Source organism: Budorcas taxicolor, chromosome 7 (assembly GCF_023091745.1).
Source record: "Budorcas taxicolor isolate Tak-1 chromosome 7, Takin1.1, whole genome shotgun sequence".
NCBI lineage: Eukaryota > Metazoa > Chordata > Mammalia > Artiodactyla > Bovidae > Budorcas > Budorcas taxicolor.
This window is the reverse complement of record NC_068916.1, coordinates 80,028,331-80,055,541: the sequence shown is the minus strand read 5'-3', so window position 1 is coordinate 80,055,541 and position 27,211 is coordinate 80,028,331. Positions and strand designations below refer to the sequence as shown.

Sequence of the window (27,211 nt, the reverse complement as noted above, 5' to 3'; positions counted from 1 at the left end):
CACTGCTGAGGACCTTGTCTTAGTTGCTTAGGACAGTGGTCTTAGTTTTTGCCCTTCCTGCCACCTAGGTGTTCAACATTTCTCTGAATTTTCTGGATATTTCTCTTATGGTAAGTTCTTCCCTAGCCTCAGTTATTTGAGTTAATTTCAGTGGGATCCTATTAATACATCCAAAATGTTTCAGAACAAGACAGTACCTAAAGCAGTATCAGTTGGATCAAAATGGAAAATATGGTCCAGAAAGAAGATAATCATTATCAAAACAAGGACTTCATGGTTCATGCCAAGAGAGTTATAAGGCAGCTTTGACACCTAAGGCTTCAGCTTTGAAAAGTGTATCAGGAGACAGTAGCTTTATCAGTGATCACAGCATGTCACAGAGGTTCTTTAGTACAATGCCTGGCGTATAGTACACACTTCACATTTTTACTGCTTATCATAAATACAAGGATAAGGGAATTTTAAAAACTAGAAAACATTTGATAAGTTCATAAGACAGGTTATAATTATTCTCTTTCCCCTACAATGTTACAAATGGGTCATTATTTTATACAGCCTTTTAACTAAAAAACAACTTCAACATACTTCTGTACTGTTTGAATCTTAAAATTGCTTGTGTATATATATTTCAATTTGAAGGCTAATAGGGAATTCCCTGATTGTCTGGTGATTAGGACTTCGAGCTTTCACTGCCAATGGCAGAGTTCAATCCCTGGCTGGGGAGCTAAGATTCCACAACTGAGTGGTGCGGCCAAGAAATAAAAAAATAAAGACTAATAAAACTATTTTTCAAGGATTGAATATGTTTAGACACAAAATACATTTAAATTAGAGATACCAAGGGAAAATTTCATGCAAAGATGGGCTCGATAAAGGACAGAAATGGTATGGACCTAACAAAAACAGAAGATATTAAGAAGAGGTGGCAAGAATATACAGAAGAACTATACAAAAAAGATCTTCATGACCCAGATAATCACAATGGTGTGATCACTCACCTAGAGCCAGATATCCTGGAAAGTGAAGTCAAGCAGGCCTTAGGAAGCATCACTATGAACAAGGCAAGTGGAGGTGATGGAATTCCAGTTAAGCTATTTCAAATCCTAAAAGGTGATGCTGTGAAAGTGTTGCACTCAATATGCCAGCAAATTTGGAAGACTCAGCAGTGGCCACAGGACTGGATAAGGTCAGTTTTCATTGCAATCACAAAGAAAGGCAGTGCCAAAGAATGCTCAAACTGCCGCACAATTGTACTCATCTAGCAAAGTAATACTAATACACGCTAGCAAAGTAATACTCAAAATTCTCCAAGCCAGGCTTCAACAGTACATGAACCGTGAACTTCCAGATGTTCAAGCTGGTTTTAGAAAAGGCAGAGGAATCAGAGATCAAATTGCCAACATCCACTGAATCATCAAAAGAGCAACAGAGTTCCAGAAAAACATCTATTTCTGCTTTATTGACTATGCCAAAGCCTTTGACTGTGTGGATCACAATAAACTGTGGAAAATTCTGAAAGAGATGGGAATACCAGACCACCTGACCTGCCTCTTGAGAAATCTGTATGCAGGTCAGGAAGCAACAGTTAGAACTGGACATGGAACAACAGACTGTTTCCAAATTGTGAAAGGAGTATGTCAAGGCTATATATTGTCACCCTGCTTATTTAACTTCTACGCAGAGTACATCATGAGAAACGCTGGGCTGGAAGAAGCACAAGCTGGAATCAAGATTGCTGGAACAAATACCAAACCTCAGATATGCAGACGACACCACCCTTATGGCAGAAAGTGAAGAAGAACTAAAGAGCCTCTTGATGAAAGTGAAAGAGGAGAGTGAAAAAGCTGGTTTAAAACTCAACATTCAGAAAACAAAGATCATGGCATCCAGTCCCATCACTTCGTGGCAAATAAATGGAGAAACAGTAGAAACAGTGAGAGACTTTATGTTTTTGGGCTCCAAAATCACTGCAGATGGTGATTGCAGCCATGAAATTAAAAGACACTTTCTCCCTGGAAGGAAAGTTATGACCAACCTAGACAGCATATTAAAAAGCAGAGACATTACTTTGTCAGCGAAGGTCCGTCTAGTCAAGGCTATGGTTTTTCCAGTGGTCATGTATGGATGTGAGAGTTGGACTGTAAAGAATGCTGAGTGCTGAAGAATTGATGCTTTTGAACTGTGGTGTTGGAGAAAACTCTTGAGAGTCCCTTGGACTGCAAGGAGATCCAACCAGTCCATCCTAAAGATCAGTCCTGGGTGTTCATTGGAAGGACTGATGTTGAAGCTGAAACTCCAATACTTTGGCCACCTGATGCGAAGAGTTGACTCATTTGAAAAGACCCTGATGCTGGGAAAGATTGAGGGCAGGAGAAGAAGGGGACGACAGAGGATGAGATGGTTGGATGGCATCACCGACTCAATGGACATGAGTCTGAGTAAACTCTGGGAGTTGGTGATGAACAGGGAGGCCTGGCAGGCTTCAGTTCACGGGGTCGCAGAGTCAGACACGACTGAGTGACTGAAATGACTGACTGACATAGATTTTACAGCTTTAAGATACAATGCTAGAATTATCAAGCAGAAATGGCATGAACCTTTTATCCACAAATGCTGAACACCTGAAACACCTTGAGACATTCACACATTTTGGTCTTAGAACTCTACAGTATAAAAAATTATAACCTCAAATGGTTTTTGTTGTTATTTTGTATATCTGGGTTATGTGTATCAATATTTACTACATTGAAATTTAAAACTGGGCCATTTTAAAAATATTGTTTTAAAATGCCAAACCCATTACACATTAGCATTAATATTTTATGAAAATATCTAGTTTCCAAAATATATTTAGTGAGAAAAGTGGCAGTGTTTCATGCTTTCGCAGTCTCTTTAATGTTCGACTTAATAGAAAACAGCTGGATTCTCAACTGTGTTTCTGCTTCAATCTGTTGTAAAATGTTTAGTGGAAACATGAGGAAAATATGGCATCATGCAGATATATATAAAAGGAAGGAATAATTTAATACCCTTTTCAGATAATTATAGATCATCTTTCTTGACACTGTACTCATACTTGTTGAGTAGGTGGTAGTTTCTTAAACGGTTAGTTGTAGTATAGAATCTGAAGCCACACCATTTTCATTTTTTATTACATTAAATTTCCCTGCTTTGACTTGCACTTTGAATGGATTCCTTATCCAAGCAAGACCTTATAATATCATGCACTAGTAATTTGTAAAACAATGATTCGTTGAGTTATGCAGATATTCTAAGTGTTGACCCATTGCAGTATGTAACATTAAAAAAAATAACATTTATTAATATTACCACTGATATCAAAGTCCTTAAGTACTGGGAACTGTCAAGCTCACAACGATGGTTCAAGTTTAGTTAAATTCTGATTTTACGTGTAAAACCTCAGGTTTTATCATTGGCGGCAGATACTGTCAGTTGTTTTCCTTTAAGTGACAAGCTTGCTTTGTTCATTTTTGAGAAAATATCTGCCAATTACCCAAGACTAAGTAACTGGGCTGTCAGTTGTCCTTTCAAGTAAATATTTTTTCCATGAAAAAAATGGCTGGTTCAGTTTGCATCAAGGGCTTTTCTTTAAAACAAGTCCTGAACTTCAGTACAACAGAGCTGTACTCTACCTCAATTCCATCACATGGAATCTTAAAAAGATATGTACTCAGGATCAAGATTTACTGAAATGACTGATTATTGCTGAATCATCGATGATATTCCTGTGTTCTTTTTGTTTTCACATGTGGGGCAGTGGAGATTATGACTGATAGTCGATGCCATGAATTTGATTCATGCTAAGGGCTTTCCTGGTGGCTCACACAGTTAAGAATCCACCTGCAATGCGGGAGACCTGGGTTTGATTCCTGGGTTGGGAAGATCCCCTGGAGGATGGCATGACAACCCACTCCAGTATTCTTGCCTGGAGAAGCCCCATGGGCAAGAAGAGCCTAGTGGGCTACCGTCCATGAGGTCACGAAGAGTCAGACACGACTGAGTGACTAAGCACAGCACACCAGCTATCAACAGCTGGATCTAACATTCTTTTCTCTGCCATCAGTGCAAATGTCAACACAGTGAGACGGGCAATTTCACAAATGGTTTTGATCTCATCTCCCTTCTAAAAGCATCTCAGGGACACTGAGGGGTTTGTGGGCCACACATTAGGAACCACTGATCTAAGAGAATTGCTGAGGTTTTGTGTCATCCATCAAGCATTCATCCATCATTTGTTAAGGGCCTGTTCTGACCAGGTATCAAAAAAATGATGAATAACCTCTCCCCCAACAGCACAGTTGAGGGCAAAACACAAACCCATAAAATAATCGTAGTCTAGCAGAGGATGTGCACCAGGAGAAAGCCCTGGGAAAGTCATGAAAGACCTTATAGAAACCTTGGCTTAGGGACAGAGCTCAATAGGCTCTGTGAAGAGATCACACCCTTCAACTTTAATTCAGAATTTTTTGATTAGCTCTTGAATTCACAAAGTGGAAACAGACTCTCACACTAAATACTTCAATTAAATTTTCTAAATTCTTACTACATTATGTGACCCCAACAAGGGATAAAGAAGAAAGGGGCAATGACCAGCCTTTATGAAGATTCTATCAGTTCAGTTCAGTCGCTCAGTCGTGTCCAACTCTGCAACCCCATGAATCGCAGCACACCAGGCCTCCCTGTCCATCACCAACTCCCAGAGTTCACTCAGACTCATGTCCATTGAGTCCGTGATGCCATGCAGCCATCTCATCCTCGGTCGTCCCCTTCTCCTCCTGCCCCCAATCCCTCCCAGCATCAGAGTCTCTTCCAATGAGTCAACTCTTCGCATGAGGTGGCCAAAGTACTGGAGTTTCAGCTTTAGCATCATTCCTTCCAAAGAAATCCCAGGGCTGATCTCCTTCAGAATGGATTGGTTGGATCTTCTTGCAGTCCAAGGGACTCTCAAGAGTCTTCTCCAACACCACAGTTCAAAAGCATCAATTCTTCGGTGCTCAGCTTTCTTCACAGTCAAACTCTCACGTCCATACATGACTACTGGAAAAACCATAGCCTTGACTAGATGGACCTTTGTTGGAAAAGTAATGTCTCTGCTTTTGAATATGCTATCTAGGTTGGTCATAACTTTCTTTCCAAGGAGTAAGCGTCTTTTAAAATTTCATGGCTGCAATAACCATCTGCAGTGATTTTGGGGCCCCCCAAAATAAAATCTGACACTGTTTCCACTGTTTCCCCATCTATTTCCAATGAAGTGATGGGACCAGATGTCATGATCTTCGTTTTCGGAATGTTGAGCTTTAGGCCAACTTTTTCACTGTCCTCTTTCACTTTCATCAAGAGGCTTTTCAGTTCCTCTTCACTTTCTGCCATAAGGGTGGAGTCATCTGTATATCTGAGGTTATTGATATTTCTCCCAGCAATCTTGATTCCAGCTTGTGCTTCTTCCAGCCCAGCGTTTCTCATGATGTACTCTGCATAGAAGTTAAATAAGCAGGGCAACAATATACAGCCTTGACGCACTCCTTTTCCTATTTGGAAGCAGTCTGTTGTTCCATGTCCAGTTCTAACTGGTGCTTCCTGACCTGCATACAGATTTCTCAAGAGGCAGGTCAGGTGGTCTGGTATTCCCATCTCTTGAAGAATTTTCCACAGTTTTTTGTGACCCTCACAGTCAAAGGCTTTGGCATAGTCAATAAAGCAGAAACAGATGTTTTTCTGGAACTCTTGCTTTTTCCATGATCCAGCAGATGTGGGCAATTTGATATCTGGTTCCTTTGCCTTTTCTAAAACCAGCTTGAACATCAGGAAGTTCACGGTTCACGTATTGCTGAAGCCTGGCTTGGAAAATTTTGAGCATTACTTTACTTGCGTGTGAGATGAGTGTAATTGTGCGGTAGTTTGAGCATTCTTTGGCATTGCCTTTCTTTGGGATTGGAATGAAAACTGACCTTTTCCAGTCCTGTGGCTACTGCTGAGTTTTCCAAATTTGCTGGCATATTGAGTGTAGCACTTTCACAGCATCATCTTTCAGGATTTGAAATAGCTCTACTGGAATTCCATCACCTCCACTAGCTTTGTTCGTAGTGATGCTTTCTGAGGCCCACTTGACTTCACATTCCAGGATATCTGGCTCTAGGTGAGTGATCACACCATCGTGATTATCTGGGTCGTGAAGATCTTTTTTGTACAGTTCTTCTGTATATTCTTGCCACCTCTTCTTAATATCTTCTGCTTCTGTTAGGTCCATACCATTCCTCTCCTTTATTGAGCCCATCTTTGCATGAAATGTTCCCTTGGTATCTCTATCAAACCCAGAACAACTCAACTGCCTGATTTAGTCAGACTGGTTCCTTTAGCAAGCAGAAGCATAGAAACAAAAGAGCCTCCCTTTGAGGACAGGCAGTTGGGTGAGCACTTTCCAAGGTTTGCCTGTTTTCTCTCTACTCTGATGGTTAGACCATGGGGTAGCTTTTGTTGGTTAAAATTATGACATAACCTAAATATATGTAGTGAAGTAGCAGTTACTGGGGAGTGGGTGTAGTTAAGAAACTGGTAGATTTAAAGAGCTCAGTCACGTCCAACTCTTTACAGCCCCATGGACTATAGCCCACCAGCTTCTCTGTCCATGGAATTTTCCAGGCAAGAATACTGGAGTGGGTTGCCATTTCCTACTCCAGGGAATCTTCCTGACCTGAGGATTGAACCCTCCACTCTTGCATCCCTGCACTGGCAGATGGATTCTTTACCACCAGCGCTACCTGGGAAACCTGAATTAAAGAGCATTCTTCCTAAAGTCAAAATGGGAGATGAGTTCAGATGAGATTGGGTGTGTTCAGTGTGGTATGACCGTAGATGGGAGGTGAGTTCAGAGGCAGGAAGATGGGTTTTTTATTTTTCTTTCCAAATTGGTATCAGGTAGCAATGTCGACAAATCACTGAGAAAGATAGCAATATCTAGCCTCTGTCTTGTCCTGTTTGGGTCAGTGGCTCCTCCTGAACCTCTGTTACACGAGCCCAAAATATGTATTATTAGATTCTTCCTTCTCCCCCATACTTCTCAGTCAACTAGTTTACAAAGTCTTAAAAGTTCTTCCTTCTTAACCTTTTCTCTATGTCTTGAGCCTTCCCATCCCCTTTTGCTTCCACCTTAATTCAAGGCGTCATCTCCTTTTCCTTCTCATGCCATTGGAATCATCTTTGTAACACTCAAAACTGATAACACATCCCTGCTTAAAATGGTATGATGCCTCCTACAGCTTGAGAGAAAAGGAACAAACTCCTTAGTGCCTCCACAAAAACTTTTCTGAACAAGGTTTTCCTCCTTAAGAGTTCCTCTGCTCATGTGCTTCTGTCAGAAAGGCCATTCCCTCTGTCTACATGGTGAATCTTACTAAACACAACTCAAGTATTCTCTCCAAATTAGAACAGACTCCTGTCTCTTGCCACAACCTGGAGTACAGTTCCATTACAAGAGTTACAGCAAATATTCAACATACTATTTACAAGTCTCTCTCCCCCTACTGGGCTTCCTTTGTAGCTCGAGCTTCCCTGGTGGCTCAGACAGCTTGCAATGCTGGAGACCTGGGTTCAATCCTTGGGTCAGTGAGATCCCCTGGAGAAGGAAATGGCAACCCAGTCCAGTACTCTTGCCTGGAAAATTCCATGGATGGAGGAACCTCATAGGCTACAGTCCATGGGGTCACAAAGAATCGGACACGACTGAGTGACTTCGCTTTCACTTTTGCTCCCCCTACTAGACGATAAGAGCCTTGGGATAGAAATCATTTCTGAATTATTTGCCCTGCTTCAGGAAATCAAACATCAATTAGGTGTCCCTTTTCCCTCCACCACACCGGCCTCACCCAAGTTCCTACTGAGCCCTGAAGTACATGTCTCCCTCATGAAAGACACAAGTGACTGAACAAATTAAGGTCTCTGGACCAAAGCATGGCAGTCCAGATGTACGAGGAACAGAGAGGAAATCACAGTGAAGACTAGAAGAGTGACTGAGGTGGGACTCTGGAACAAGGCCCCTGAACTCCTGCTGCTGAGGCCGCCAAGCGCTCCCGGATCCTGCCCCACTTCTTCAAGACCTGTGATCAGTTCTTCTTGGTTTTACTGATTCATTATACTCTCATTTTCTAGATTAAAAAGTACTTCAGCACTACTATTCTCATCTTTCTAACACACAATGTTCCTTGCATTGATTCATGAACTCGTAAGATAGTAAGCTCATACTAGGTAGACTCCCATCTTAAATTTCAAAATGAGAAATATTGCATTTTTCTATATATTCACTAGGTATTTCAGTTGTTGTTGGTTTTGTTTTGTTTTTTGTTTTTTTTCTTTTAGTTACAAGGAAAAATCTAAAATCCTAGCTCCAACAAACAAGCAAATGAACAACCTGTTCTGAATAACTTGCAACAATTTCCCACTGGATAAATAAGTACGCATCTGGTTGCTCAGCAATCAAATCACTGTTACAGGGCCATAAGCCACACTTCTTTTAAAAGCTCTGATTTTTTGAACAATTGGATCTTGTACAAAAGCATTTTCTAGGGAGAGGATTGCTCTGCAGGCTTGAGAAACGGCATTTGGATGCTATGGGATCTTAATACATTAAACCAGAGAATCTGGAGAGAAAAAAAAGGTGTTATTAAATCATTTACTTGTGTCTGTGAACTTACCAAATATTTAATAATAATACCTTACAATTTTAAGTGTCAGTTTATCTCAGTAAAGCTGAAATTTAAAAAAGGAAAGAGAGAATTACCTTAAGTCATGAAAACATTCTCCTTTATTCTCTTCTAAATGCTTTATAGATTTAGCTTTCACTTTTAGGCCTAAGATCCAACTCAAATTATTATCTGTGTAGGGCATGAAGGAGGAATCATTATCCTTTTTTTCCATATGGACCATAATCCATTTAAATTTTACTTTCAACAGAGTAAATTTTATAATTCTCTTATATAATTTTTATTCCTGCTGCTGTGTGTGCCCTTGCGTCCGACTCTTTGGGGCCCCATGGAGTGTGGCCTGCCAGGCTTCTCTGTCCATGGGATTTTCTTGGTAAGAATGCTGAAGCAGGTTGCTATTTTCTCCTCCAGGTTATCTTTCCCACCCAAGGATCAAACCAGCATTTCTGGCATCTTCTGAATTGGCAGGTGGATTCTTCACCAGTGAGTCACCTGGGAAGCCCTTTTATTCCCGAGAACACTTTAAAATATAGTTTTAAATCTTACTCTAAATAACACTCAGTTGATAAATTTCTCAATACAAAAGCATTTGGCTTTAAGATTAATACTTTAAAAAATATTATTGAGGACCAGATAAATAGTAAAAATAATCTGGGCAAATGAATTTTATTTTAAACTTAAATGTAGTTCATTTATAAATTCAACTCTTTTTGTGAAAGCTAAGCAGGGTCATTTTAGAACATTTATGATGTAAACAATACTTTTTACCATAGTTTTAAAAGAGTTATTCTTTGCTACAATTGTTATAATTTTATAATTATGAAATTGCACCTTTTGCTTTTGGCAAACAACCATGGAAAGTGAACTTTTAGTTGCTATTTGACCAATAGCAGCATATTCAGTTGTAGCTAAAATTTAAAGTAGAATGTGATCATTTTCTTTAAGTATTGCGTGTGTACAATGTTTCACGTTATATCTCTTACTGCCATCTATCTACAATGGGTATGATCACATGGTAAGTCTAATAAAAAGGGACTATCTGTTGAGCGCTTGCTATGAGACAAACACTGAGCTACATGCTTCCATTGCAAGAATCTCCCTTAATCTTCACAACAACCCTACAAGAGAATCCTCATCCTCCACCCTGCCCCTTGCCCCCATTTTATACAGGAAGGAATCAAGACTCAATGAGGTTAAATATTTCCTCAAATCCATGGCTAGTAAGGGACAGAGGTGGGGCTGTAAGGGAAGTCTATCTGAATTCAAAACCCAAGCTCTTTTCTCTGCACAGCACCATTTTATTCTCTGGGGGGAAATGGTTGATAAAAGACAAATTACATATCTTAGGACATTCATTGCTACAGTACTTTTCAATAAATCAAAGAAGCAACATGTTTTTCTGAATACCTTGCTCAGGACTATGCCAGATACTGTAAAGACAATTAAGAATGTTCTCTCACCATGAAGGACTTCATAGTCTAGCTAAGGAGACATAACGACAATGTCTGACACAACTAGCGAACACTATCAGTTAAAAGTAATCGTTGAAGTAAAATCTGGAGATTACTGATGGTGTAAGCAATTTTGAAACAAAGCACTGTACTGAGGACACTGAATTAACTTTTAGAGTGGGACTATATTAGGAAGGGTATTGAAAGAGTAAAATTCAATGAAGTTGAATTTAAGAAGCCCCTAGAGGTTTTTGATCTGGCATAAAGAAAGAGGTGTTTTTAAAGTTTTGTTTTTGTTTTTTTTTTTTCAGCAGAATTATCCAGGGTTTCTTTGAGTAATGTGAGGAATGAAGTCATGAGGAAATAATTTTTAAAATTCTAATAGTGGAACAAGGGCCTGGGACAAGGTGGTGTGGGTGAAAATCTTGAAAAACAAATAATAGATTACCAGGATTAAAATTCTGCTCTCCAGTAGTATTTTGCTCACTCTAGATAAGATACTATGATCAAAACAAAGAATACAAAACAACACATTAATATATGGCTGTCAGGATGCTCTGAACAATAAGGAAATTCTAGATACATCCTAATTTAATCCTCATTGCTTTCAGTAAATAGACTTGATCTTGTTATAAGAAAACTGCTCAACCCTGTGAAAGCTGAAAACGTTTTTAAAGCCCTCTTTCTCCTTTGTAGTCTCTGAAATAATTAGTTCTCCAGGGAAAATAAAAGAGGATGGCATATTTTTATGGAATCTCTGTAATGCTAACACCAACATGTAATTTAGTATCTGTATGACAAGTGGATTTTTTCCATTATTTTCAATATACCAAAATATTTTTATTAATGGTTTTAAAGATTCATTTTCCTAAATCATTATTATATGAGGCCCAATGAAATCTCTTCTTTCCAAATCTTGTAGGTAGGTACAGTATTATAAGGACAGAGGCCTAACAGAGTAAGCGTTCAATAAGTATTTTTTGATTTGATGAACTGGAACATAAATCAGTCATCATAATTTATATGGTAATTAATTCAGATCAGACAAGGAAGGATTGCAAAAGCAAAACATGAAATAATTTAGCAGAATTTTCATCTTAGAGATTAATTTTGATTCCAATGGCTTGTTTAAATTCATGGTTTTGTGGTTCCAAGATGTCATAGAAAACTCGTTTTTTGTCAAAATGATCTCTAATAAAAAGTAAATCTTCAATAGAATAGCTATCATTTTTTCCAGTCCAAATGGTCAGGCTGTACCTGCATCAAAACAAAACAGAATTATATAGTTAATAGAGAAGGATAAGAAACAGTGATGAAGAATTCCAACAAGCCTAAACACAGTCACCCTCATTTGTCTCTAACCCAAATTCACATAGAAGAAAAATTAATTAGCACTGGTGGAACTGTATTTTCCTGTTTCATTCCTTCATCAACATCAAAGGGCTAGAGAGAATAAAATTCACATCGCTATTGCCTAAATTAGGTAACCCTCATATGACTTTGGAAACTCAGAATGGTTAGCACTGTAAATAGGCCCAATTTTGGACAAAAGAACAGAGGAGATTGTGTTGTTGATCAAGGAATCCGTTCCCTACACAAAACCGCAGCTCTAACCTTGTTTCTTCAGTAGCCAGGCCAGAGTCAAAATCATGACTGGAAGGGACAGTGAAGAGATACAATTGTCACTGACATTCCCAACATTCACATCCACTTCTAAGGGGCCCTGCTATCCCTTCTGGGGGTTTCTGTATGAGATATAACAACGCCAAAGAGAATAAACCTAGATCTATTTCTGGAGTCAAAAAACAATAATAATATATGCAGACTGATTATGGATGTAAGAATATGCTCAGAAATTCAAATGCTACTTAAATCATATATTTTCATTTCTTCCGGTGACATTACTATTACACTGTTCTTATTAGAATTTAGAGAAATGCAAATCTCTTAAGTATTTTCATATTTATTTTCCTCATAAGCATGTCAGATTCCAGGAGAAAATCTCCAAAGCAGTTGTTCTACTAAAAATGGGAAAACTGTCTAACCAATATATATATTCTTGTTATTACACTGACACATCACTGTCCTTAAGGATGATAACACCATTCTGGAAATGTAACAAAGGAAAGTACTTTGGACTTTGCTCCATAAGAGTATTATGTGACAAACCCAAAAGAATTTTAAACTACGGTGGGGAACACAGGAAAAAAAATAAGAATTACTCTAAAAACATATTTTTGCTAAAATGGCATTTTTATTACTTTATTCAAGCACCATGGAGACAAACCTTATAAAAAGAGAGATATGAATTTAGGTTAAAAGAAGAGCTTTCCAGTGTTATTTTGCCTCTTTTAATCCTCCCACTATGGTATACAAACTAAAATAGGAAAAATAAAATTGCCTAAGGGTATTTTAAATTGCATTCATTCAAATCACCTCTCAGGTTTCATTTTTAAAGCTCTTTTCACTGTGAAATAACACATATAGGAAAAGATGCATAAAGCATAAATGTAAATTTTGACAAATTATTATAAAGTGAACTCCAGTGTAACACAACACAAACCAAGAAAAGAACCTTGCCAGCACCTTAGGAGACACCTGGATATCAGAGCCCCATCACAGCCTCACCTCTCCCTGGGAGTTCTCACAACCTAGACTTTTCAGTTGCCATCTTCTTTACCACCTGTATATTCATCCTAAACAACACAGTTTAATTTTTGCCTGTTAATAAATTTCATATAAGTGGAATCATATGGGATGTAATATTTTTGGTATTGCATCTTTTGCTGAATATTTTTTGTGAAATGTATTCAAGTTGAAACATGTAGCCACAGTTTATTCATTTTCTTTGGAAAATAGTTTAGCAGTATCCACTAAATTGAAAATATGAACACCCTATGACCTAGAAATTCTATTTCTAGAAATTCCTTCCTGACATAATCTTTAGGCACATTTGCACCAGGATGTATGTGTGTGCTCACATTTATGTATATATACATATATATATATATGAATGTTCATACCACCAATTTTTGCAATAGACAAAACCATGAAATAATCCAAATATGACTCAATAATAAATGAACTCTGATGTGCACACAGTAGAATATGGAATTCATTATAAATTCTGATTAGAGCCCTTTTGATATACAAAAATATTCCCCAACTCTGCCTAACCTGTTCATATTCTTCATGGTGTTTTTTGATGGCAAGAATTTCCAAATTTTAATGTGTTCAAATTACTCAAACATATCCTTTATGGCTAATGATTTTTGTGTCTTGCTTAAGAATTCTTTCCTATCCCTAACAGTCCTGGAAGCATTGATACTCTAGGAGCAATGATTATACTAAAATCCCAGATTTTGCTTTCTAAATACCACCTGCTACTATAATCAAGAAGGGATTCTTGAAGAAGTGACTGATTTGGGAATTGGGACAAGAACATGATTAGCTTGCCAAGAATGCAAGACCTGAGATCTAGCATGAGGAAATACTGAACTGATTGAGACTGAGGATATTTTTCATAATAAAGGGCCTGTAGTCTTTAAGACTGTTACATGTATGAGAGGAAAGGAAAAATTGAGGAAGAATTTTGAAAGAGACTGATGCAAACTAAATGCAGTGCATGTTCTTAGAGAGTTTCATAGACCACAAGGAAATAAGGATTGTTGGAATGGCTGATAAATTTGAATGGAATCTCGAGACTATAGGGGCAGTTTTGCCTTAATGCTGATTTCCTGGTTGGGAGGCTACACAGTAGAAATACAGAAGTGCATTCTTGTGTGGGTTAAGTCTACACTGGAGGACTTCAGGATATGAGACATCATAACAGAAAAAAAGAAAGAAAAGCAGATGGGGGAGAGAGAAGGATAGAGGAAGAAAGAATGGATAAACAATTTGGGAACATGGGTAAAGGAGATGTTGCAACTTCTGTGTAGGCTTAATATTATTTTTATGACAGTTCAGTTCAGTTCAGTCGCTCAGCTGTGTCCGACTCTTTGCGACCCCATGAATCGCAGCACGCCAGGCCTCCCTGTCCATCACCAACTCCCAGAGTTCACTCAGACTCGCGTCCATCGAGTCAGTGATGCCATCCAGCCATCTCATCCTCGGTCGTCCCCTTCTTCTCCTGCCCCCAATCCCTGCCAGCATCAAGGTCTTTTCCAATGAGTCAACTCTTCGCATGAGGTGGCCAGAGTACTGGAGTTTCAGCTTTAGCATCATTCCTTCCAAAGAAATCCCAGGGTTGATCTCCTTCAGAATGGACTGGTTGGATCTCCTTGCAGTCCAAGGGACTCTCAAGAGTCTTCTCCAACACCGCAGTTCAAAAGCATCAATTCTTTGGCGCTCAGCCTTCTTCACAGACCAACTCTTGGATCCATACATGACCACAGGAAAAACCATAGCCTTGACTAGATGGACCTTAGTCAGCAAAGTAATGTCTCTGCTTTTGAACATCCTATCTAGGTTGGGCATAACTTTTCTTCCAAGGAGTAAGCATCTTTTAATTTCATGGCTGCAATCACCATCTGCAGTGATCTTGGAGCCCCCAAAAATAAAGTCTGACACTGTTTCCACTGTTTCTCCATCTATTTCCCATGGGGTGATGGGACCGGATGCCATGATCTTTGTTTTCTGAATGTTGAGCTTTAAGCCAAGTTTTTCACTCTCTTTTACTTTCATCAAGAGGCTTTTTAGTTCCTCTTCACTTTCTGCCCTAAGGGTGGTGTCATCTGCATATCTGAGGTTATTGATATTTCTCCTGGAAATCTTGATTCCAGCTTGTGTTTCTTCCAGTCCAGCGTTTCTCATGATGTACTCTGCATAGAAGTTAAACAAGCAGGGTGACAATATACAGCCTTGACGTACTCCTTTTCCTATTTGGAAGCAGTCTGTTGTTCCATGTCCAGTTCTAACTGTTAGTCACCCTTAAAACAGTCGATGAAAAATAAAATAAAAATTATATTTATATTCTTTGGTGGCTCAGATGGTGAAGAATCCGCCTGCAATGCTGGAAACCCAGGTTTGATCCCTGGGTTGGGAAGATCCCCTGGAGAAGGGAATGGCAACCCTCTCCAGTATTCTTGCCTGGAGAATTTCATGGACAGAGGAGCCTGGTGGGCTACTATCCATGGGGTCAGAAAGAGTCAGACACGACTGAGCCTCTAACACTAAGCACCAGGTTGGTTTCAACATTGAGTTTATTCAAACTCAAGTACAGGCTATTTGAATGTTATTTTTAACATCTTAGGAAATGTAAAAAGAAAGAAAGGTCCTTAGTTTTTTTCTAATGAAATGCCCATGATATTGATACCCAAAACTGAGAAAGAAAAAACTACAGACCAATCTCACTTTAAAATGCCGAAATTCTAACTAAAATATTAGCAATAAAATTCAGCAGACTATAAAAGCATGATAAATCTCAAGAGGGATGTGTGGATGATTCAATATATAAAATGCTAATATAATTTATTTTATTAATATATAATGTGAGAAAATAGGGTTATTTTCATAAAAACTGAAAAAGCATTTAGTAAAAACTCTACCCACAGGAATATGGATATTTCTCTAATATTTGGGTATATGCTTCTCTTACTCTCTAAAATATAGTGAATTATCAAACTGGGTCCTTTTCTGGATGATTTATGATAATTATTTGCTTGTTAGAATTGTTTACAACCATGTAACATATGTGTTGAGGGCAGTTTTACCAGAATCTTTTCATTTCTACGTATTCAAATGTATCAAAATTTCCTTTTATTGCTTCTGGGTTTTGTGCCTTACAAGAAGGGTCTTCTCCATTCTGAAACTATATATACAAAAAAAAAATCATCAATTGTGTTTTCTTTATGCATTTATTGTTTGGCATTCAAGTCTTTAATTCATCTGGAATTTATTTTGGAGGAAGATTAAGGAAGGTCATTTACTTTGTTTTTCCTACAGTGTTGCCTGTCCCTATACAAGTTATTGAACTTTTGCACCAGTGATCTGAAATACCAGCCTTTTCCTATCCTAAGTTCCATGATAGAGCTGAGTTTATTTCTGGGCTTTCCCTGCTGTCCTATTGACTAGCCTATTAAAAAACATAGTATCAAAACTGTTTCACTATCTGCAGCTTTATAATATTTAATACATGGTCCAACAAATTTTTATGACATGATAAAATAACAAAATTTGGGGGATTCCTTGGCAGTCCAGTGGTTAGGACTTGGTACTTTCACTGCCGAGGGTACAGATTCAATCTCTGGTTAGGGAACTAAGATCTCACAAGCTGCACAGCCAAAAAAAATTAATTTTTAAAATAACAAAATTTTTATGTGGAAAAGACTCGGAATTATGACAGAATTCAAAGGGAAATTATTGTATCCACTTATAACTTTTTGTGAATGTGTAGTATGTTGAAAAAAATGACAAATTAGGTACCTATTATGGGCAAAAGGTTTCGTGTGGAATAGAGGTGAAAGACCTGATATTAAGATTCATCAAGGAGCTTCATTCCAGGGAGGAAGTCTGAGCACTGACAAGAATCAGCGTCCGTCTTCTGTCTCTCTCTCACACACACTGTCTGTATGATCAGTTTTCATCTTTCACACACACTCACATGTACACACTACACTGTCAAACTTACACATACCTGTGTGATTGCTTCAACAGCCAAAGTAACTGAGAACAAGACTGCCTGACTAATGCTGCTCTGACAGGAAATGTTACAGGTTGATTTAGCTTGTTACATATATATTCCATCTCTTTCACCATTGTCCAACTGTAACCTGAAGTGAAAAGAAAGAAATTTAACTTTTCTCACCAGAATCCTAAAAAGTCAATTAAGTAAAAATTAAATTATATATGAATATGTAACTTCATAGGTAATTCACTAAAATTTCCATTTGGATTCAGAAAAAGTCCATGGACTGTAACCTATCATGCTCCTCCGACCATGGGATTTTCCAGGCAAGAATACTGGAGTGGGTTGCCACTTCCTTCTCCAGGGGATCTTCCCAACCCAGGGATCAAATCCGGGTCTCCTGCATTGCAGGCAGACGCTTTACCACCTGAGCCACCAAGAAAGGATAAAAATTAAATTATATATGAAATATATAAATTCATAGGTAATTCATTAAAATTTCCATTTGGATTCAGAGAGAGCAGTATACCACTTAATGCAGGAAAATATTTTGAGTGGGATGCAGATAAAAAAATTACATCTAAAGTTATGTCACAAGTGAACGAGAGCAAATCAAGCAAAAAAATTGAAACCTTAGAAAAGAATTGATTAATCTATCAAGTACAAAAAAGGAAATGTTGGCACTATATATATATAATTTAAAATTCTAAGGCTCTGCATCATTCATATACTCTAGAAACTTAGATTTTCCACTTGTGTTAAGCTTTCTTTTCCAGGAAAAAGATGGTTGCTAGGTACTTACGAGCTATTTAGGTAATAATTAACTTCAATTTTTTTTTAAATGTGGGGGCTAGTCCAAATTACTTACACATTTTATCTAAAATAGAAATAGTATTTGAATTGGCTTTTATATGTGTGTTTTCTGTTTTAAATCAAGTTTAGACATTGTGGAAAATATATCTGCCTATTTATACACAGCTTCAGAAAAAAAATGTATATTTAAAAAATAACCCCTAAACTCTATCAAAAGTAGGTTGAAAAAGTATTGGTCTGTAAAGGAACAATTTACTAAAAGCCTATAGCAGCTAAATTCCTCATGAAAGAAGGGAAAGGTCTGTTTTCTTTTAAAATCTAGAAAATTGTATCTTTTTAATTAGAAAAAGGGGCTGCTAACATAAGCTATTACTTACATTACTACAAACATAAATTCTCTTTCCTAAAATTTGTAGCATAAGAAGTAAGGGAAGATAAAACACACGGTGGTAATGACCATTGGCCAGCAGGGGAAAAGTAGCCTGGAAACATTCAACACCAACATGACTTAAAGACCCAGACATGGTTTAATTCAGTTCAAGCCTGAGATTAAAGTCAGAGTTAGACTAAACTGTGACTAAAAAGAGATCAGAAGCAGTATGGAAGCTATTAAATCGTTTCTAGTTTATCTTCTTTAAACACTTTGAATTATAGGCTATATCCTTTACTGACACGAATAAAATGATTAGAAAATTAAAATAGAACAAATTTAAAGTATACTGTTTTTCTCTCGATTATATCAATTGTTGGCTCAGGGGTTATAACCTAAATGTCACTACGCAACCAGATAGCAGTTACTCTGATCTCATGTTAGATTTTAAAACTTTACATCTAAAGACAGTAATAGCAAATAAGTAAATTTTAAAATGCCCTAAACACAAGATAAAGGCTAACATTTCCATAAACTCTAAATATCTTCTTCGTTAATTATTTTTACCATGTGTTCAGGTGTCCCAGAACATCTGATTTTACTGGATCCCTGATTTAGGATCCCTAATTAGTGATTTTACTGGACAATCATTAAATAGGGATGTATGGAGAAAAAGATGAATCCATATAGCGTAATAAGTTTCATCCAGGAAAACGAAGCTGAATATCAGGTCCATCGAAAAGAGTACATGAAGAAAAAGAAGAAATTTCCCTGAGAGCGAAGTCTCGTGGCCTCGTACACCCTCTGTCTAGCTAGAGGGCGTGAGGGCACCAAGCTTGTTTTCTAGCAGTCTACATTTCGAGGACCTTCTAATATCAAGGGAGCAGAATCTATGCTCTTCAACCACACATCCCCTACTTCTGGCCTTACATCACTTAAAAAGATTTTATTACCACTTCTTTATCTTTCATCCAACATAGAGAGTTTGCTTCAAAGTAAAAGAAAAAAAAGAGTATAGAATGCTCTACAAGTACAAAGAGACCAACTCAGAATTTGCCTCAAGTATGTATAGAGGCAGCTTTGGTTATTCTAGACCTTGCAAATAACTATTTTCTGTGGGAGCCTGGTGACAAAATGTCACCAGTGAACGAGATCGATCTGAAATAACAGAAGGAAGAGTCATACACACATCTTTAGGGCCAGATCTTTCTCTCCATTAGGCTCTTGGATTTATAGAACATGCTTTTGGTTTTGTATTAAAGGTATTACTTTTATATCTGAATGTATAAAAGGAACACATGTTTTAAATTATCACCTTCATTGACTTTCTCAGGATGCCATCCTGTTGTCCAACCCAGGGAAAATGTCACATCTGGAAAGAAGGATGTCACAGTGTCTATAAAAGGCTTTGCATCCACTACTCTGCTATTTCCATTTGGACCAGGACGAACATCAGCATTAATCCACACTGGACGCTTCAGATACCTCTTGACATTTTCCAAGAGCATCATGGATGGTTCTACAGCTGCCAAACTAAAAACAATTTGTTGTCAATGAGATACATTCCTAAAGTAAAAGTAAAAGGTTCTTTTAGACTAGTGGCTTTAACATTCTCAAATTCATAATAAATGTATAACATCATAATGCTTGAATTAAATAAAATGAAAGATTAGATATCACCAGAGGGGAAAGTTAACATATGCCATATCTTAAAATAGTGATTTATACTTATTATTCATGAAGGTACTTAAAAGGTTCTATAAATGTATGAATAATGCCACTACCTGTAGATAGAAGTTTCAAAACCCTGTATTATGATCACTCAGTATAAAAACAATTTAAGAAAAGACACAAATATTCACTCATCAAAGAATGTATAAATAGGATTTAAAAATTAAACATACTCACAACCTGCAAATTCCAGTTTATGAAAATACCCAAAGTGCACTCAGACACTATGTCTCTAACACTGGCTAATGGCCTTGGGAAAAAGAGCCTCTTTCCCTGTATGTATTCTTGTGAGTCTGGATGCACAAACACATTTCTAAAAATGACTGCAATATGTAAAATTAAAACATTTCCTTAAAGCTTTTATAAACTTCATTTTTCTCCTCTACTGTAAACATCTTTTCTGAGAACTCAAGACAACTATATTTTAGTTACTTTTAAACTAAAAAGCAACTTCACTCCTTTTACTTCCTGACGTCTTCTTGGACGAATACATTTTGAAATAATAAGGCTTTGAACAGCCAATATAATTTTTACTTTTAAAAAATACAAACAAACTTTATTGGAAAACTACAGTACATGCAATCTTGAATCGCTTCTGAATCTTTGAGGCCTATGCATATTTCTCAGAAAATTAGCTTTTAAGGAACACAATGATTGGGGGGACTAAGAGTCTGGGAGGTGGATATTGGGAGGGAGAACATGCAGCACCCCTTGTCAGTCTTCAACTTTTCCTCTTAATGGACTGGAGTCCTTCTGCCTATGCTTCCACCACTCTTCCCTCACTCCTTTTGGCTTCCTACTTTATGAGCAGAAACTGATAATGTCATCATTGTTGTTCACTGTGTTCAGTCGCCAGTCATGTCTGGCTCTTTGCAACCCCATGGACTGCAGCACAGCAGGCTTCCCTATCCCTCACCATCTCCCGGAGGTTGCCCAAGTTCATGTCGATTGCATCAGTGATGCCATCCAACCATTTCATCCTCTGTTGCCCTCTTTTCCTGCCTTTGCAGTCTTTCCCAGCATCAAGGTCTTTTCCAACAAGCCAGCTGTTCACATCAGATGACCAGAGTATTGGAGCTTCAGCTTCAGCATCAGTTCTTCCAAAGAATATTCAGGGTTGATTTCCTTTATAATTGACTGGTTTTAATGGCTGAGTAATACTCCATTGTGTATATGTACCACAGCTTTCTTATCCATTCATCTGCTGATGGACATCTAGGTTGCTTCCATGTCCTGGCTATTATAAACAGTGCTGCGATGAACATTGGGGTACACGGGTCTCTTTCAATTCTGGTTTCCTCAGTGTGTATGCCACATTGAAACATGTATAATATCATGGTTCGATGCAGGATACAGGATGCTTGGGGCTGGTGCACTGGGATGACCCAGAGGGATGGTATGGGGAGGGAGGTGGGAGGGGGTTCAGGATTGGGAACACGTGTACACCCGTGGTGGATTCATGTTGATGTATGGCAAAACCAATACAATATTGTAAAGTAAAAAAATAATAATAATAAATAATAATTTAAAAATTGACTGGTTTGATCTCCTTGCTTTCCAAGGGATTCTTAAGAGTCTTCTCCAGCACCACAGTTCAAAAGCATCAATTCTTCAGCGCTCTGTCTTCTTTATAGTTCAGCTCTCAAATCTGTACATGACTACTAGAAAGATCATAGCCTTGACTATATGGACCTTTGTCAGCAAAGTGATGTCTTTGCTTTTTTTTTTTGGTCTTTGCTTTTTCACACACTGTTTTAGGTTTGTCATAGCTTTCCTGCCAAGAAGCAATCGCCTTCTAATTTCATGGCTGTAGTTATCATCCACGGTGATTTTAGAGCCCAAGAAGAAAAAAAATCTGTCACTGCTTCCACCTTTTCCCTTCCATTTGCCATGAAGTGAAAGGACCGGATGCCAGGATCTTTGTTTTTTTAATATTTAGTTTTAAGTTGGCTTTTTCACTCTCCTCCTTCACCCTCATCAGGAGACTCTTAAGAATTCCTCTTCGCTTTCTGCCATTAGAGTGGTATCATCAGCATATCTGAAGTTGTTGATATTTCTCCCAGCAATCTCAATTCCAGCTTGTAACTCATCCAGCCTGGCATTTTGCATAATGTGCTCTGTGTATAAGTTAAACAAACAAGGAGACAATAAACAGCCTTTTTGTACTCTTTTCTCAATCCTGAACTACTCAGTTGTTGCATACAGGGTTCCAACTTTGCTTCTTGACCCACATACAGGTTCCCCAGGAGACAAGTAAGATGGTCTGGTATTCCCATCTCTCTAAGAGTTTTTCACAGTTTGTTATGATACACACAGTCAAAGACTTTAGCATAGTCAATGAAACAGAGATAGATATTTTTCTGGAATTCCCTTGCTTTCTCTGTGATCCAGGCAATGTTGGCAATTTGATCTCTGGTTCCTCTGTCTTTGCTAAACCCAGTTTGGACATCGGAAGCTCTCAGTTCATGTAATGCTGAAGCCTAGCTTGGAGGATTTTGAGCATAGCCTTACTAGCATGGGAGATGAGTGCAACTGTCTGGTGGTTTGAACATTCTTTAGTACTACCCTTCTTTGGAATTGGGATGAGGACTGAACATTTTCCAGTCCCGCAGCCACTGCTGGGTTTTCCAAATTTGCTGACATATTGAGAGCAGCACTTTCATAGCATCATCTTTTAGGATTTTAAATAGCTCTGCAGGGATTCCATCATCTCCACTGACTTTATTGGCAGCAGCACTTCCTAAGGCCCACTTGATTTTATACTCCACAATGTTTGGCTCTGAGTGAGAGACTACACCATCGTCATTAGCTGGGTCATTAAACTCTTTTTGTACAGTTCTGTGTATTCTTTCCACCTCTTCTTGATCTCTTCTGCTTCTATAGGGTCATATTTATTAGTGAGCAAGGATACTGTTCACTAAAACCAGAGGAAATCAGCCTCTCTTTAACTCTGCTCCCATATAATAAGCTGCTTTTTTTCTCATTCTTATACCCCTGAAATTCGGGCCCTAGATTAAAGTGGATTAATAAACTCTAATGCAGGACCTTAACAGATTCTAATATAGATGCTGTCATTTCTCTGTCTCAAATGCTTTCTGCCTTGAATGATATCAATGCTGTGTTAAAAACCACAATTCTGAGATCTGGCCAACTGTACTTCCTACAAAATTCCCTCATTTTTAGGGAATTGTACCTATTACAAGGTACTTAAGCAACTTGTACCTATTACTCCAAAGCTGGCTCGTCTGCAAGTCCCACAGCAGCAGCTAAGTGCCGGTGGGGTTCTGCTCTTCAGAAGTGGAGTAGAAGGAAACCTTAAACTAATCCACACATGTTTCACAGCTGACCTCCTCTCCTTTTCTAGAAACGATTCTGCTTTCTTAAGAAATCTGGTGTCTGTGGAGTTGGGTTAATCACTAACTTCCCGTTTATATTCAACAGGAAGCTTCTTAGCCTTTCTCAATTTAGTAAACTGACATTAGGCTGTTCAACGATGGCTCACCATCTGATATCTAGTCTCAACACATTCTCCCCCAAACTGACATTGCAACAGCATATATTAGGTGTCTACCACGTGCAAAGCACTGCACAGTTAGACATAAAGACCTACGACACAGAACATAATGAAGTAAGATTTTAATATACTTTTTAATATTTTTAATATTTAACTATTTAATATTTTAATTATTAACCATTATTAATGAAATATTATAACTTAATATTTAACTATTAATATTTTAATATTCTTTTACAGGTAAATGTTTTAATTATCACTAATACAAAAGACTATAGTACCACCACTTTCCCTTTCCATTAAGAAAAACAAAACCTATATTAAGAAAAACACAAAATCTTACTTAGGAAAAAATTAAGTTTTAATTTCTGGAACTTTACAAAATAATTACAAAATTCTTCTGGAAGAGTAAATGTGGAGGAAACGCCATATTTGGGGAGGAAAAAAAAAAGACAGGATAAACTTTTGCCCAACAGCAAAATACAACGTTTACTACAAAGAATAATATACTATATTCCTAGCCTGGAAGACTCACTGTATAAATATTTAAAATAACAATTCTCTCCCAATTAATCTATAAATTCCTTTGTTCCTTTATCTGGAAGATGAGAATAGGAAGAACCTACGTTTTAGGATTGTTGTAAAGATTAAACGAATTAACATTCAATGCTCTTAGACCATGGGGGAAGAAATGGCAACCACTCCAGTGTTCTCACCTGGAAAAATCCCATGGACAGAGGAGCCTGGCGGACTACAGTCCCTAGGATCACAATGAATCAGACAGAACTGAGTGACTGAGCACGCTCCTACTCTTAGAACTGTGTCTGACACACAGTATGTATTTACATAACTGTTAGTTAAATTCATTCCCCTTCAAATATGTATGATCAAAAAACATGCAGTCTTTTCCTAATGGCACAGCCTTTTACTGGTGACTGCTAGCATTTAGGAATGAATGAGCTGATATGACTGGTGAGGAGTCAAAGTATATATTTCATAGAGAACAAGTCTACAGGCAATGGTAAACATTAAAAAAAAAAAAAGAAAACTGAGCATGTGAAAAGACAAGGCGATCTAAAGTTTTGCTCGCCAAGCATTAAGGATTAAATACTTTATTTCATGGTCCTTGGTGGCTCAGTCGGCAAAGAATCCACTTGTCATGTAGGAGACCACCTGCAATGCAGGAGATGCTGGTTCAATCCCTGGGTTGGGAAGATCCCTTAGAGAAGGAAATGGCAACCCACACCAGTATTCTTGCCTGGGAAATTCCATGGACAGAGGAGCCTGGTGGGCTATATAGTTCATGGGGTTGCAAAGAGTCAGACACAACTGAGTGACTAAACCACCATCAAAGGAACACTGGACTGGCTCTAGGAAACCTGGAATCTGGTCCTAGCTCAGCTCTCAAGTTTAGCTGTTGTCACATAACCTCTTTTGGACTAAGTTCCTTTGTCAATAAAATGGAGTTGGACTATTCACCATTCTAAAAGCTTTAAGATCTTACAATAGCTTTCATTCACAGTATAAAGAGGTTTACTAGTATATTTAGCCCCACAACAAATGAAAAGGCAAGGAGATCTAAAGTTTTGCTCGCTGAGCATTAATGATTAAATACTTATTAGGTTTTTTAAAACCCTATGAATAAGATTTCCAATCCTTATTCATTTCTTGAGGTGATTCAATTTTAAAATACTGTTCAAAGATAAAGTAAGTTTACCACACATCCTAGATTCTCATAGCAGTTGCCTTCATGGGTTTCATGAAGAGCTTTTATGGTGTCACAATAAATCCCTGGCTCTACCTATAATTTTTACACTGCCAAAATACCACAAAAGTAAAACTTTTCATGATAGACACGGAGAAGGAAATGATACTTAATCTTGCTCTCTTCATTATCAATGCTTCTAAAACATTATTTTTAAGAAACTCTTCAGTAATTAAAGAATTCTAAATAATTTCCCAAATAAAATAACACAAATCAAGTAGGAAATGCATTAACTAACCCAACTACTGCCAACTCTGTCTCAGACTACTTCTTAGTGAAAGCAGCATCTTCAATGTACTGTTCTCTGGACTTGTGAACTTGTATTGCTCTGTGACTTCCCTGGTGGCTCAGACGGTAAAGCATCTGCCTATAAAGGAGGAGATCTGGGTTCGATCCCTGGGTCAGGAAGATCCTCTGGAAAAGGAAATGGCAACCCACTCCAGTACTCTTGCCTGGAAAACCCCATGGACGGAGAAACCTGGCGAGCTACAGTCCATGGGGTCGAAAAGAGTCGGACACGACTGAGCGACTTCACTTTCTTTCAAATGGATTTGTGGACATAGTGGGCGAAGAAGAGGGTGAGACAAATTGAGAGAGTAACACTGAAATATATACAGTACTATGTGCAAAACAGATAGCTAATGGGAAGCTGCTGGGTAACAGAGGGAGCTCAGCTCGGTGCCCTGTGATGACCTAGAAGAGTAGGATGGTGGGGGATAGGAAAGTTCAAGAGAGAGGGGATATATACATATACACACACACACACACACACACACATACAGCTTATTCACTTCATTGTACAGCAGAAACTAACACAACATTGTAAAGGAATTATTCTCCAATTAAAAATTTTGAAAGGTATTGGGAGTTATTCACATAGAAAAAAAATTTACCATTCTATTATTACAATGGTCAGTTATGATAAATTCCTTTATAAAAATTAACTTAAGTTTAGCCTCAAAACATTCCCAAGAAACAATATTAGCAGAAAACTCTGTGGATCTTTGGTCCATTCCTGAAAAATATTAATTTGCAATTCCATTTTCAGTTTAGATAAAGTATAAAGTTACTTAGGTACAAATATATGAAGTTACTGATTTTTTCCCCTTATTGTTATTCTATAACAACCAGGAGACTGAACATGTTTGTACAAATACCTCTTAAAATCCAGCTTTATGCCTTTATTGCTTTTAATAACTTCAGCCAGCCATTCCTGTAAAGTATTATCACTGTTTATTTCTGGAGGATGGGCCATGATTGGCTGGCCATGTTCTGATCCCTCACTTGGAAGAATGACATCAGCCTCTATCATATGAGCAGTACCTGTCCACATAAAAGAATCTATGTTAGTGTTAATAGAGACTACAGCAGACGGCATGTCCAGTATCCTTTTGAGGAAGATAAAAAGGAGGAAAGAAAATAATATTTACTGAGAAATCACTAAGTGCCAGGTACTATGTCAGGCCTTGCACGTTGCCCTTCTTTGTTAGTCATGAGCAAACAGGTGGTTAGGAGTTAAATATCTTTGCCTAGGTCACACTCAAACTGTTGTCCTAATATTTAATTTCTTCCCAGAACACAGCAAAGTGAGTATACAAGAGGAGGCTTCGTAAGTATTTGTTGAAGCTTCTGAGAACACAAATAGTACTTTTATCTTCTCCTTCCTGAAATTAGAAACTACAGATGTTTATTGTTTATGTTTGAAACTCTATGCTATAGATGCAATTCTTTGACCCAAAGCTTAGCTACTATGTAAAAGCACACATCCCTGGAATGGGTAAGAAGCTTCACTAGTCACCTAGTGTGACTTAGCAGGCTTTGGTGGACTAACTTCAAAGATGTCTGACAACAATTCCTGCTATCTATCTTCTCATCTCTTTCTCTTCCCCTTGAGCCTGAGTTGGTTTTGTGACTTGCTTTGACCAACAAAAGAAATTGGAAGCAAAACTGTCAGTTCTAGGCTTAGCTCTTAAAAGGTCTGGCAGCTTCTGCTTCTGTCCTCTGGAAAGCCAGTTACCATGTAAAGAAGTTCAGGTAAGAATTCTGAAGACTCAGAAACCACACACAGAGAGAGAGAAGTCATATAGAAGAAAACTAAGGCTTCATGCCTGACAGACAGCATTAGGTCTCTGACACGTGAGTGAGGCCACTGCAAAATTTCCAGGCCTAGCTGAGGAACAGCCAAGTGCAGCAACATGTCCTCATCCTATTCCACATGGAAGAGA

At 38.0% G+C, this 27,211-nt stretch overlaps 1 protein-coding gene across 1 annotated transcript in view; it reads right to left on the bottom strand.

Annotated features, from left to right (window-relative positions):
• Window positions 1–11,265: 11,265 nt before the first annotated feature.
• The window catches only part of FAM151B (family with sequence similarity 151 member B), a 31,785-nt gene continuing 15,839 nt past the window's right edge, over window positions 11,266–27,211 (bottom strand). Inside the window, exons 3-6 of the mRNA XM_052644244.1 lie at window positions 26,144–26,309; window positions 19,292–19,509; window positions 16,803–16,938; window positions 11,266–11,425 (exon numbers count right to left, since the gene is read on the bottom strand). Of these exons, the coding sequence (XP_052500204.1) occupies window positions 11,266–11,425; window positions 16,803–16,938; window positions 19,292–19,509; window positions 26,144–26,309 (680 nt within the window). The remainder of the gene's footprint in view (window positions 11,426–16,802; window positions 16,939–19,291; window positions 19,510–26,143; window positions 26,310–27,211) is intronic.